Raw genomic sequence first — 14,007 nt, 5'->3', positions numbered from 1 at the left:
ATCCCTCACATTTAGGAGGAAGCCCTTAGGTGACACAAGTCAGGTGTGATTGCTTTGAAGCCGTTCCTCTATAAATAAAACTTTCTGGCTTGGGTTCATTTTCCTTCCGCTTGAAGGAAGAGACTACAGAATTTGCTGCCTGTAAAGCTGGACTCAGTCAGTCACTACCAAACACATTAATCCTGACATGTTTAGCATTAGAGTCAGACAGCAGCAGTGATTTTAATGAGATCAAAGAAAAGAGTGGACTTACCAGCACACTTCCACCAGCCTTAGGCTGTCTAGCCAGGCTCACGCCCATCCATTCATCATCTCTGTCTTCTTTACAGGTCTTTCCACAGAGCATGCCCCGAGAATTGCCTACAGAAGAAGGGCAGCAAGGCAAGGAGACGTGAGTTTTAAACATCTACAAAGACACCCCATAGGAAAAGTGATTGTCCATCTAACATCTGCCTGTCAGTGCTTTTCTTTTCCCTTTCAACCTAAATATTACTTCTTATATGTGTTAGTCAGGGTGGTGCTCACCGTTACTAAGGCATCATCCATAGTAGAAGACAGACACTGTCCCAAACAGCCAGCAGCTATTAAAGTATATCCACAGCTTTACTTGAATAAACCATCCAATTGAAATAAATGGGAGAGATGTGGGATTGCTTGCAGAATGCAGTTAAAAAAAAGTTATCCTGCGAAATGAGATACGGGGCATTTAAAAAAAAATGGGGTCTAAATCTTTAGTCCTCTCAGGCAGTATTCATCAATCCGTGAAAGATGGTTTACACTATGGTAGCTGGACAAATCAAACTTGCCAAAATAGTGTTTTAATCCACGTACACTTCATAAAAAGAAATTCTATGTCACTCAAATGTGACAAGATTAATAAACCAATACTGACATAGGTTTTATTATAGACGGAGAAATCAATACTGTGAATCACATGACCAAGAAAGAGAAAATACTTAAAGACTTCAATTTACTCCCTCAGAATCCAGCAGGTTTTAGATCAGAGCCTTACTTTGGGAATAGGCAGCCCATCTTCCCCTGATTCAGACAGTAGGTCAGAGAAATGAGTCAATCATGATCACGTGCAGTAGGGTACAAGCATGGCTCTCTCAGATAAATTTATTTCCTTTCACACATGAAGCAAAGGCAAGGAATCATTAGCTGCATTATGAGACAATCCACAGATTGCTGTGATGCTATTAACTCTGCACACCACACACCCATCACCCCACCACCTGGTCATCCCACACCCAGCTCCACCAGGAGAGGCATATGAATCCCTCTCAGGGACCCAGAGCCTCTTTGAAGCTGGCAGGAGGACTGCAAGTCATGTGGGGTCTTCTGGTCCCTCCTCTCAAAGCATCACTGATACCCACCTCGACCCATATCCAGCTCTGTGCATCTTCTGTCAGGATTGGTGTGGACTCGACATTTAAACACTGCTCCTGGGGACTGAACAGAGGTGCTGTATTTAGAGTCTGCCTTGGGAGCTCCAACCAAGACCCTGGAAACCAAACACAAAGTAACAAGTGATTAATTTCAAGCCAAAAGAAAAAAAAAAAAAAAAAAAACACAAACAACAGCAAGATTCACATTGCCAGTGGTTCCTCAGCAAAAAGACTTTTTTCCAGCAACCTTGTAAAACGATGACTTTGATTCACAAGCTGAAAACAACACTGACAGTGAAAGCATTTTTCTCCAGTGAAGCCATGAATACTTTAATAAGTTAAATTTCCATTAGCAGTGTAGCACTTTTGAAGCAAGTCCTTTTCTCACCCCAGATAGCATTTAGGAGAGTATTAGGAAACACAACAGCAGCTGCATCTATTTTTCCTCAGTTTTAACTCTATCCCTATCAACCCAAAAATTCCACAAGAGCTAAAATACACCCATGAGATGAGGAAACCTGAACCTGCTTGTTTCTGGACAGCTTAAATTTAATAAGGCTACTTAGAAAGTTGAGGCACCCCCTTATCAGAAGATTTTATGTAATTACAGTTTTTAAAAGGGGGTGGGGGGATGACAACACAGGAACAATTCTCTTCCACAGTGCCTTGCCATCAGCCCTCATTATCATTAAGGCTGTGACAACTACACCTGGAGTAGTTGTCCCATTTGTGAGAACTAGTACCTTGGGAAGTTCCAACACACAGCTATGCTCATGGGGTTCCTAGATGTAGCCTTGAAAGACAATAAGCACTTTTAGCTAAGTGGATCATCCCACAAGTGACTGTTTAGCAACCTGGTAGTTTCTCATGCCTTCTCCTCATCAAAGGGACAACCTCCTCACCTGGCTGTGAACTTGGATGCAGGCACTTGAGGGTGAGGAAGGAGGTTAAGCAGGAGGAAGGCAGTGCCGGGGAGGACGGTGGGGAGCACCAAGCAGTTCAATATCAGTTCTGCAGATACCCTTGCACTGTGGGGCTGGGCAGAGCTTTTCTATCTAACAAAATCCATGATGAAGTTAAGCCCAGGGCTGGAACTGAGGGCAACCATCTCTAAAAGACGGCCTCCAGTGTTTGTGTGCATACATGTATGTGCTGCCTGTTGACCGAGGAGGCACCACTGTTGACCATGGGTGCTTGACCAAGGAGGTACCACTCTTGGTTTAGCTACTAAAAGGATAGAGAGCTACTGGTACAAAGTCTGCCCAGGCACACAGCCCACCCATGGCATGGATGGACAGCCCCAGAACGGAAGCTTTCCTGGTGTTAAAGGTTTTCCTTCTTTAAAGTTCCATTCCCAACCACCACCCATTGTCACCATTCAATACAGAGAGACCCAAGGCGCAATGCACGCACATGTCCAGTGCCAACCTGGGCCACCTGGATAAGCTGCCATCAGAAGCCTCTTCTATACCATATGCTTCCCCACACATCTCAAAACCACCCCACGGCACTTGGAAACACATTCACAAAATGAAAAGAAACCCTACATTTTCTCCCAAGTCTCATGAGCTGAGCAGTATCATTTGGAGAAGTTCAATGGGGCTGCTCTAGATAACGCACATCATGTTTGCACAAGTGAGAAGAATTAGTGGCTGAAATGCTTAAGTTCCTTAAGCCTACAAAGCCTGCACACATTGGGGACTGAACGCAAAGGAGCCTGAAATAATAGCCCAACATGGAAATCCCACCAGCCAGGCAGCAGGCAGAAAATCCAATGCCAATCATCTCGTTTACACAGGCAATGAATGCACGTCATTCACTTATTGACATTCATGAGGTCCAACAAAAACAAACAAGGGGGCATATTACTAGCTTAAAGAGTTACTGGTTCGAATTGCAAATGGCAAGAAATGTTTCTATGACCTATTGTAACAATAAGGTAATGTGGGCTATGCTGACCTCCAGTTTAAATGAAGCTTTCCTATAAACCAACAAAAGTAAATTTGATTCGGCAATTAGTACAAAAGATACCTCAGACTGCAGAATGCCAGATGGAGACCTCTTCCGATCTCTTTAAAAAGCTGAATGGGAAAAATCTGTAATTAATGATCTGAGTAGGCTGGAGGGGGAGGGGGAATTATATGACTCAGATTGTCTTGAGCGATACCTTTCAAAAACATTTGTCACATCTCCCCACGTGGACTGTGCACAAGGAAGGAGCCACTAAAACCAACTGGTGACATGTGCCAGAAGCAAATCTATTTTGGATTGTCCTGAATGGCCAGACATCCAAATCTGGTAGCTCGCCTACCTAATACACCGTGTAATCTTAGGGTCTTGTTTCTTTAATTCGCTCTTACACTTCCTCCCCAGTGGCTGAAACCTCTGCAGGATTCCTGTTTCCTCTGGTGCGACCCATGCTCGCCTGTGCCCAGGAAGAAGTCACCTTCAGGAAGATGGGAGGTCTTCCTGCTGGCTGCCATGCTTTTTGGCTGGTCAGGTTGGCATTTGTCACATACCACTTACTGTGGTTCTATTCAAAGACTTGAGGCTGGGATATTACCTTTGCCAAGAAAAGATTCCTTTACTCTTTCATCCGATTCTGTATGTGACTGCTTAAACTGTTGGAAGAAAATTGCCTATTTAACTGCCACAAGAGTCCCAGCAGGTCTTGACAGAAAACTCACTTTTCTGCTAGTGTGTTGGAGCTCACTGAGCAAAACAAATGTCTGTTTTGCATCTCCCCTACACATTAAAACACCTCTGAGGTCTTTGGAGACTTCTGTGAAACAATGCTGCAACCAGAGAAGGTGTTTTTCTCCGGTACCATACCAAAATAGAAATGCATTTCAAAACAAAGCCTCGGAGCCTCACACAGTCTTCTCATGCCTCAGCACTGTGCATTTTGGCCTGACCTAAACACATAGATACGTGAACAGCCCAGAGAATCACAACCCTTATTTTATTTCTCTCTCTCTTTTTTTTTTTTTTTTTTTTTTTTCCTATTACCAGGCAACCTTCCAACCATTTTAAAAAGCCCTAGGTTAAAATAGCCTAATTTTGTGGTACAGTTCTTCAGCGGTACTGTAGGACTACTTGGAGTATCAGCGAACAAGCACCAGCAGTCTTCCAGCCTTCTGCCAAAGGCTTATGATGTGATTATCCATGAGCATAAGCTCTCACCACAACCATAATGCGTCGCAGGAAGCTCCTAGGGTGTTGTGGGCAGCAGCAGGGAAACACCTCGATCAGGAAACCCCACCACAGGAAAGGAATCACTTCCCAGTGAAGACAACCAAAGGGCTGGGGCCATTTTAGGGTCACTTTTGCTTGACAGGCACAGAAATCTCTAAGAATTGGCTACATCCCGCTGGCTCTGTGAACCAAGTATTGGGATCTAAACTGATATGAGAAGCAGTAAGCAGAAAGGCTGTCACTTCTCTTCTTGCATTCGTACTCCCACAGCTGAGGACAAACGCCCTCATCTGTATGGAGACAACTGTGCAGCCAGAAACCATCGCATTGCAGAGGCCACATCAGCCAATATTAATGGATGACAAGGAGCTGTTCTGGCCCCAGGGAAATCCACACCTTCTTAAAATTACTTCCTGCTGAACAGTAACTATCACTTTGCTGGTGATTGACCCTCAGGACGTACAGATTTGGAAACTAAGTGCTGCATTTAGTGGAAACAGTGAAAGAAAGTGTCATGCTGCCCGACGGTGTGGAGGGATGCCAAGCACATTAAGCATCAGCCTGGAACATGCCAGGAGTGATTAGGCAATCACAGTTCAAGGACTGGAGAGAGTAGGTACCTCACCTTGCTGCAATGTTAAGTGGCAGGGGAAAAAAGTCTTTAAATATCCTCGCATACCGCAGCGGATTTCAAAAGCAGCGCCAGAGGAAGGTGAAACCCATCCCAGCTGAGCTTCTCCCCATCAGAAAGGTCTTTGCCACTTGTCTAGCCCTCAAAATAAAATAACAGAGGTTCATCCAACGCATGCAGAGCAAGAAGCAGTACCGTTATTGGGGCAGTAGATGAACAACTTGTGAGCAACACCAGCAAGCCCAGATTCCCCACCTTCCTCCACACACCCTTGCTGCACCTACAGCATCTCTGCGTCATTGATGTAACACGGCATCGTTAGCACAACAGCCAGCCTCTGCTGGGTCAGTCTGCTCCTATGTCTTATTTTGGGCACAGGCAGGTGCACCATAAACTAATGACATCTATCCATCCACCAGCTTGAGATGCAAAACCACCTTCATGCTTCAGCAACAGTGCAATCTGGCGAAGTGCAGGGCCAAAGAAGCGAAATGGCAGCACAACATCCAGCCTCATTCCTTACTGTAGTTCTCACAGCAGGATCCCATGCAGCTAAACTGACTCCCTTAGTTTTTAGTGCCGGATCATGTTGCCTGAAAGGATGAAGTTGTTACCCTGGGCTTGCTGAGAGATCAGGGGAGGTGTCAGTAAGGAGAAGACATAAGGAGGGGAAAGGAGAGACATAAAATAACATTATTAACAGAAGAATGATGAGGGATGTCACGTCATTAACATCTTTTAATGGGGCAAAATCGACATCGTTTCTTCTTGAACCGTCTCCTTGAGAAAAGCAGAGAAAACTGCATTCTTGGTCGCTTTGCCAGGTCTTTACTCCAAGCTTCCAAATTATTTCCAGAGAACAGAAGCACTTCAGCCTGTCTGTGCTCCAAATGCAAGCAACCACCTGGATCCTTGCTCTGCTGGAAATGGCAGTGACGGGGAGCCGGGTAAGTCTTTCAAGATTTACGGTCATAAAACCCGCTCAAGGAAGGAAAACGGGACATTGTCAGAAAAACAATAACTTCAGCACATCTGTGATGACAAACCTTTCTTAACACAAAAACTGTGCGAAAACAACTCCTAAAAGGAAGCATCATTGCAATTAACTATTTCAGACATGTCAAAGGCACTGACTTTCATCACTATTGCAGTGGAGGCTGAATACCCCTTATAGTTTCTCTGTCTAGGTCTGTGTAGCAGTCTAACTACCTGTATTTATTTGACACAACACTTCAAACCAAATATTCCTCCTTTAGTTCCTCTGGCAAGAATATTTGGCTCACATAAATCTTCACAAATTATCAAACTCTGGGTTGGTTTACTGAAAACCTGCAGGTTTATGGCAGATAACATAGACAAACTCCTTGTGGTGTTGGAAAACAAGTGGTTGAAACACTGAACTTGAAGAGCTGGCAAATACAGATACCATTTTATTATGAAAAAAAATGAATTTATATAAAAAGCACATGGACAGACTGCTGAGAATAATACACTTCAGTGGTCAAAAGTATGCTACGGGAATACTGGATCCTTGGGCAATAAAGATTAAGAAGCCTTGAGCTATCAGGACAACATTCTCCCATGCTTAGGAGCGTGTTAACACACAAAATAGATTTAGACAGGCAGGAGACAGCCTTGGATAGGATCGATCACAATTCTGCACACTCACATAGTGCACAGCTCACCAGGCAAGCCATGTATGACTGAAATATCACAGTCCAAAATGAACTTAGGTTAACTTCCCACAACAGCATATAGGCCAAAGGGACATGAGAAACTGGAATCATAATGTTTCTTTGTGAAAAGCTATGAAGCTAAGACTGAAACTGACACACAAAAACAATAACCCTATGACTATTAACAGGAGCTGTATGCTACAATGGCATGAATAAAAAACATTTTTGCTACATATTCCATATAACAGCCTTCACCCTGTCAACAGCGTATCAGTTTGAAAAAAAAATACATCACCTGCTAACTCTACAAGCCAACTAAGGAAACAGCTATATAGCTTTGCACACAAAGGCTTCACACAGAAAAACCTGACAAATCCCAAAAATGCTATCAGTTCTACTAACCATTTCCCTCTGCACTCAGCCAATAAAACAGAGACTGTATCTCATGATTGAATAATCTGCAACATGTAATCTCTTTGAAATGGAAGTCAGAGGCTTTTATGCTCTGGAGTGATATCTGCAGGCAGAAGCAAGGTTCTGTCCAGTATGATTAGGATTTTAAAATAGTACTATACAACACTGCAAGCCTTTGTGCCCTACTCAGGGGACGAGGATATAGCTAAAGGCTCAGATGAAGGTTCAGCCCTTTGATGGTCTCAATGCCCAGAAAGATTGGCCAGATATTTTAAGCTCTCCAGAAGAAACATGTTAAACACTTAAAATTGATTTTACATCACAGTACAAAAATAAATAAATAAAAAATGCTTGCACTCAGAATAAGCCCATTCAGTTCAAGGCGACATCTCCACAAAACTGAAGAAGGCTGCACATACTTCTATGAGCAAAACTCTTTGCTGTCCCTTCACAGGTTGACAATCCTACCCTCACGATTTTTGACAGCCCTGTGCAGATGCTGACCATATAAAGCTGCTACTCACCCTTCCAGGTGCTAGGGCTAATGTTCTTTTTAGTTATTTAAGAATAGTTTGTGATGTTAGACACTTTATGGTTCTGGGTGCTCCATGAAAAAGCTCTGTTTTCAGAAAACAGGTGTGAAATAATTTGGGGCATCAGACTAACTACAGATGTCTGCCTTCAGAGGGATGCCCTGGGCCGCTGGTCCAGCATCATTTCCAGGCAAAGCTGGATGTCACTGAGATTCTCCTCCCTGCTCACCCTCGCTTTCCAAAATGACACCAGCAGGTGCCACCTGAAGATAATCCATGTCACCATCCAGAAGGACGGGCACTAAGACAAGGGGCAACAAGCTGCATCGTTCTCTTTTCACCGGATCTTGCTCACCCTGTGGCCAGCCCCCCATGCTCCGTGTCGAATACAGGCCACTTTCAGCCTTTTCATCCTTTGTTGCTTCCTGCCCTGAGTTAAGCATCGCTGTGAACTGAGAGCTTTTCTTTCCGAGAGCTTTTCCTCCTGAAGCCTCCTGAGTCCTTAACAGTGAATACTCCGAGAAAGCCGCTGCGCAGAGAGGCAAAGCACACAACTACTTATGAACTAAAGGGCATGAAAAAGAGTCATTTTGGACAAAGTGGCCGCCAGCATGAATACATTGATTTATCTATCACAGTGCGCTACAGTTCCAACACCAACAGCTGAGCAATTGGGCTGTATCTATGCGTGAGAGATAAAGGCGAGCTTTGTGGGCACGCACTGGCAGCGGCGGCTCCTGCCCGTGGAAGGCCACCAGACGACACCAGCTAGGTCCAGCTAAGAGAAAAAATCTCTTTTAATTCTAACAAAGAGCCTCTGACCCAGACGAGGGAGAGAGAGACCACACTCCGGGGCTCTTTTCAACCAAGAGGACCAACGAGAAGCTTGCCAGTGTGGGTAACTTGGAGGGGAAGAGGACAAACTTCCTATCCTTACCCAAAAAATCAAAGTTACGTGCCCGTTCCCCCGTGCCTCGCCACAGCAGCGGGCACACACCGGCTCTCCCACCGCTACCCCTCCACGACCGGCACTGTCACCGCAAAAAACACTGCTAAAACCCATTTTTTCCCCCCTTTTCCCCCCATTTAAGGCGGCACGACGGCTGCTCGCACCGCCTTTCCCCCCGGGGCCGGGTGTCCGGCGGGTCCCCCACTCACCACCGGGTGCTGTCGTGGTAGTGCTGCAGCACCGAGTACCCGAAGAAGGACCCGTTGGGGCCCTGGAAGACCACCGGGAGCCGCAGGTCCACGTTGTAGCAGCGAGCCAGGGCGGCCGCCAGCAGCGCCGCCAGCACCCGCCACCCCGCCGCCATCCTGCGAGCCCCAGCACCGCCGCCTTCTCCTCCTCCTCCTTTTTCTTTTTCTCCTCCTCCTCCTCCTCTTCTTCTTCCTCCTCCCGGGTTCACGTCTGTGCCCGGCTCGGCTTCGCCCCGAGCCGCCAACCCCCGGCGGGACTGGGCGCCCCGCTCCGCCCCGCACCGCCCCGCGCCGCCGCCGCGGTGCCCCCTGGCGGCGGTTTCCTTCTAACACCTAACCTAAATCTGCCCTCTTTTAGTTTAAAACCATTCCCCTTGTCCTGTCGTCTACCCGAGTGAACAGTCCTCCTCCTTTTTACAAGACCCCTTTAAGTACTGAAAGCCTGCCGTGAGGTCACCCCAGAGCCTTCTCTTCTGTAGGCTGGACAGCCCCAGCTCTCTCAGGCTGCCTTCGTAGGAGAGGTGATCCAGCCCCTTGAGAGGTGATCCAGCCCTCAAGCAGCAACATTCACGGCTAAACAAAGACTGAAAGTAATTGTGCTAATATTTTAAAAGGTAGACCGTCTGGGAGCAAAACTAATCGGTCAAACTTGCAATAAAAGGTGAGCAAGAGCCAAGGCAAGAAGGCAGTCACCTCCAGTGGGCAAGAGAAATGTCACACGTCCTCCTGCATGAGGAGGGGAAGGGAGTTACAGGATAAAACTCTCAGACCTTAGAGCCCACACGTTTATTATTCAGAAAAAAAAAAAAAAAAAAAAAAAAAAAAAAGGCAGTTTTTGTGCTTGGGGTTGTTGTGAAGGTGTCTTTACGTTGATCTTTAGGATGAACACCAGGAGCTCAGAGAAGTGCGACCACAGAGATAAGTGGCAGCTTTATTTGTTGCTGTTAGCCCTTGTTTTGGCTACTTCATTCCATTCATTCCACATACTCTTCTCATCCAGGAGCAGGGTCACTGGGAGAAGCACAGTAGATCCCAGGAAATGCAACGGCAGAGGGGCCAGGAGCTCCAAAAAGACAGGAACTGCTGCTTCTGGCAAGCAACTGGAAACACACAGACACATGCTCAGCATTTCTTGCACTGGCACAAGCCGGGTGTGACTGGCACCTGAGGTTTCTCAGGAAACTTGCTGCAGATGACAACAGTGAACCCTAATGCAGGATGCTGGATGTCAGGGCTGTTGGAGAGTTGCTGTGGGAATGCTCTTGAAGGTAAAGTCATCTTTCAGTACAGGAAGCTCACAGGGAAAGTTTAACATCTCCTGTGAAGGGATTGAGCTGAGTGTGGGCTTGTGCTGAGGGTGCATGTTCAGCAAGAAGGTAATTTTGTGGTAAGCTGTTTCATGATATTGACTTGGCTCTTTCAAAAGCGTAGCTTGTTCCTGCAGGGGAACATCCTCAGATAAAAGCCATCTCCGGACTGTAGGTTAGCATTGACCTTGAGCATCATCTGCAAGTGCCCTGGGGCTGTGCTTGTATACATACATGTTGCTGTTTGAAAACTGCCCTTTTTGATGTTGAATGTGATGCCAGAAAGTGGATGTGAGCATAGGAATATTCCGGGGACGAGTTAAGTAGAGTGGCAGCAATTACAGAATTAGGTGGTGAAAAAAATCAACAGAGGAAGGGAGGCTTCCAGACATCCAGATGTTTGATACTTGCTCCATAAAGCTTAGCAGAGTACTTATTTAAAGCCCTTGCTCAAGATGGCTCATGGAAAGGCTGGGGCATTTTGAGTCTTCAGTTTTGGGGGGTTAAAATTGCAAATGATGATGCAAGGACTTAGCAACACATTACCTTGAAAGGAAAGGTTGAACTAGTAAAAGTGACGTGCTTCTGCCACGGACCTTGTCTGTCTGCAGATTACTGTAGCTCCACCACCACAAAGGTCTTCAGATCTGCTTCAAAAACAGGTTGAGCAAAGCAACATTGCACTGTTCCTTTATTACCCTTCTGTAAGCTTAAAGAGTGTGTTAATTAACCACACATAATCTATACACAGGCTCATACACATAAGTATGGCCAGGGTTATGCAGAAGTGAACAGTGAATGTTCTCCAGTATTAAATCTAAGTGGCACAGTGCTTAACACTAAATAAAAAGGAAAGGTCACTCATCAATACTTTCAGCTGTTGGTGTACTATCAAATTGAAAGAACCAATTTACTCATTACAGTGCCAAATTAAATCGACGTGGCATTTACGTTGTTTTAGCAAGGATATTTACAACATGTAATGAAAAGATTTTCACGGGAGTTCTCTAACTGTGCAATCAATATGGATAAAAGTAATCTGATTTAGCCAGAAAGTCAATATGCAGTGATTAAGCAAATTCCACAAATGGCACTCAATCCCATTAGCACTACCAAGCCAAATTCTCTGCACTTTGAGGCAAGAAAGTGATGGGGCTTTTCAATTAATTATCCAGGCACTGAATGATGCTAGACAGCTCTCTAATGAAGCTAAAGGAAATGCGAGCTGACACACTGGGGAGAAGGATGGGTTCATTCATCTCCAGAGGGATGAGAGAAGCAAAGTGGCTAGATGAGGTGAATGCAACACTTGTCTCTCACGTTGTACGTTGTAGAGCGCTCCCAGGAGGGCTTATTTCAACTAGCAGCGATACAATACGGAGGTGTGTGAGTCCATGAAAAACTTTAGCTCTCTATTCCTGGCAAGGAGGATTATCCAAGGACAGGCCAGGAACACTGTACTCCCATGCCCTTCCCCCCTCCTTTTTTTAATTTATTTTTATTTTTTGTTTTACTGCACATCCAAATACTAACGTAATCTCACAACATTTAATCCAATGGGAATTTTGGCAAGCAGAGCAGAAACAGAAAGTGTATGTTTAGGTCTTTGCAGTTTCAGCTGTTAAAATCCTGGCATGCACTGGAAGAAATGAAAGCAATGGGAAGCATCTAACTGCAACTATAAGCATTATAATAATGTACTGTTAAATGAATATTATGCTAACAATAAGGACTGGGAACAAGGAATAATGCACTAAATCATATGCCAACCTTTTGTTAATGAACTATTCAAACTGGAATTAGCTGTGCCTGCATTTCTATATCCCTGTGTTCTCTCTGCTTCAATCTTGATGTTTGTATTGTCTGGGGAGGCTCCATACCTGCATCATAAGGGTAATTTGTAGTTTACACCATTCTATATTAATGAAGTACTTAACCGCAGTTTAACATTTTCTATTTTGGCAGCAGTCGGTCTCCAGATCAGGTTTTAAATTAGAAAAGTTATTTGTAAATTGGGGACCTACAGTGAAAAGCACCCTTGACAATACTTTTTAATTAATAACTTGAATTGCAGAGCTAAGAAACACACACACACACACACACACACACACACACAGTAATGTTCTGACTACAGAAAGAGACAGAAAACAAATGTCTGCGTTGTTTACAGCATCACTGTGTACAAACTTGGTTCATTAATACAGCGTGTTAAGAGGCAGTTCCCCTCCTGCAGGCTTCTCCTCCCAAAATGCCACTTCTCACATTATTAATAGCTTCTGAAAAATACCTAATTTTGCTTCTGCAGTGAACATATTGAACTCAGTATCATTTTCATAATTTTGATGAATACCTTGTTTAACTTTAGGACACTGCTTTTTGTTAGGCTAATCATTTGCTTTTCCTTGCATTTACACCAAAAAAGTGCTGCGGTGTCCTGGCAGTATTATTGTGCTTGAGGTTTTACTGTCTCCTTTAAGCTGGTCCACATGTATAACTCAGATGTGCTCCCACATGGGGAGGAGGAGAAGGGGAGCACATATGCCTGTGCTGCTACTTCTTCTCCCACCCTGGCACCATCACCAAGAATGCCCCAGCGGTGGGCAGGCATCCCACGAGCTTGTTAATATAAGGGCTGCTGCCTCCTCTCCCAGCCATTACCTATACATTCATGTCAGTGTGTGCTTAGTGAGGAGACTTCAAGTGAACTTGAAGTTAAAACTAAAGCTTTCCCATCACAGCTGTGAGACTTGCTGGTTCTTCACAGGCATTCTCTGTATTTTTCTGGCAAGTGCTCAGTACAAGGAGGTTGGTCACTGTGTTTGTAAATCAGGTCTTAAGGGTAATACTACAGTTTATTTTTAGCCACAGAGCTGTGTGATCTAATCCACCTTCAGACCCAGCTGTGATGAGCTAAGGAGACCAAACTTCTTCAGTCTTCCTGTGAAAGAGAGATTTTTCAGACATTTTTATAGCTCTTCTCGCGCATCAGGTCAGAAGCACCCTTTTCAATTTCTCTTTCAGTGTGGCTTTGTGAAAAATATTTATCATGGCTGTGTCTCCCATTGAACCAGAGAGAAGAGGACAGCCACCTTTTGTTACACCGTAAAAAGAAAAGGAAAGACTTTTCTTCTTTTCTCTTTTCAAGCCCCCGTCAGTGCTGAAGCAGTCAAAGAGGAGGATGCTACTTTGAAACATAAATACATAAATGGAGTAATTATGAAAAATCAGAAAAATACACTAACACATATCCATAAAATATGATAAATACCAAGTACATTTCATAAAGAGGGAATTCCCCACATTCACTTACCTACCAATGAATTAGGTAGGAACCTGCTGGATCAACGGGGACAGAGCTATGGGTTTTCAACACAACAGCAGTCATACTGTGAGAAGCTTTCTACTTTAATCTGTCAAGCAGTAAATCATTGTCAGCATCTAGATTTATCTGCAAATCTAGACTGCAATTGTCATGGTACAAACTGTATCTTCAAATGTTGTTCCCGTTAAGTGAAGGAGATGTTTTCTTGTTTCTCTACTTGAGTAGAGTTTTCCAAGTAGATTTAGAATACAGAAAACTTTATCTGGGTTGAAGACAGAATCAGTACAAACCTTAGGTGATACAGAAGCTAATGATTCAATCAAAAATCTTCTTCTCATAATAAT

General features: G+C 44.5%; 1 protein-coding gene across 1 annotated transcript in view; it reads right to left on the bottom strand.

The window, feature by feature from the left end:
* The window catches only part of ITGA9 (integrin subunit alpha 9), a 215,354-nt gene extending 206,201 nt beyond the window's left edge, over positions 1 to 9,153 (bottom strand). Inside the window, exons 1-3 of the mRNA XM_084282712.1 lie at positions 8,996 to 9,153; positions 1,377 to 1,504; positions 254 to 360 (exon numbers count right to left, since the gene is read on the bottom strand). Of these exons, the coding sequence (XP_084138838.1) occupies positions 254 to 360; positions 1,377 to 1,504; positions 8,996 to 9,150 (390 nt within the window). The 5' untranslated portion in view covers positions 9,151 to 9,153. The remainder of the gene's footprint in view (positions 1 to 253; positions 361 to 1,376; positions 1,505 to 8,995) is intronic.
* Positions 9,154 to 14,007: the final 4,854 nt, after the last annotated feature.

This window comes from Netta rufina, assembly GCF_964035555.1.
Source record: "Netta rufina genome assembly, chromosome: 2".
In the NCBI taxonomy this organism is placed as follows: Eukaryota; Metazoa; Chordata; class Aves; order Anseriformes; family Anatidae; genus Netta; species Netta rufina.
This window is presented reverse-complemented; position numbering and strand designations above follow the sequence as displayed.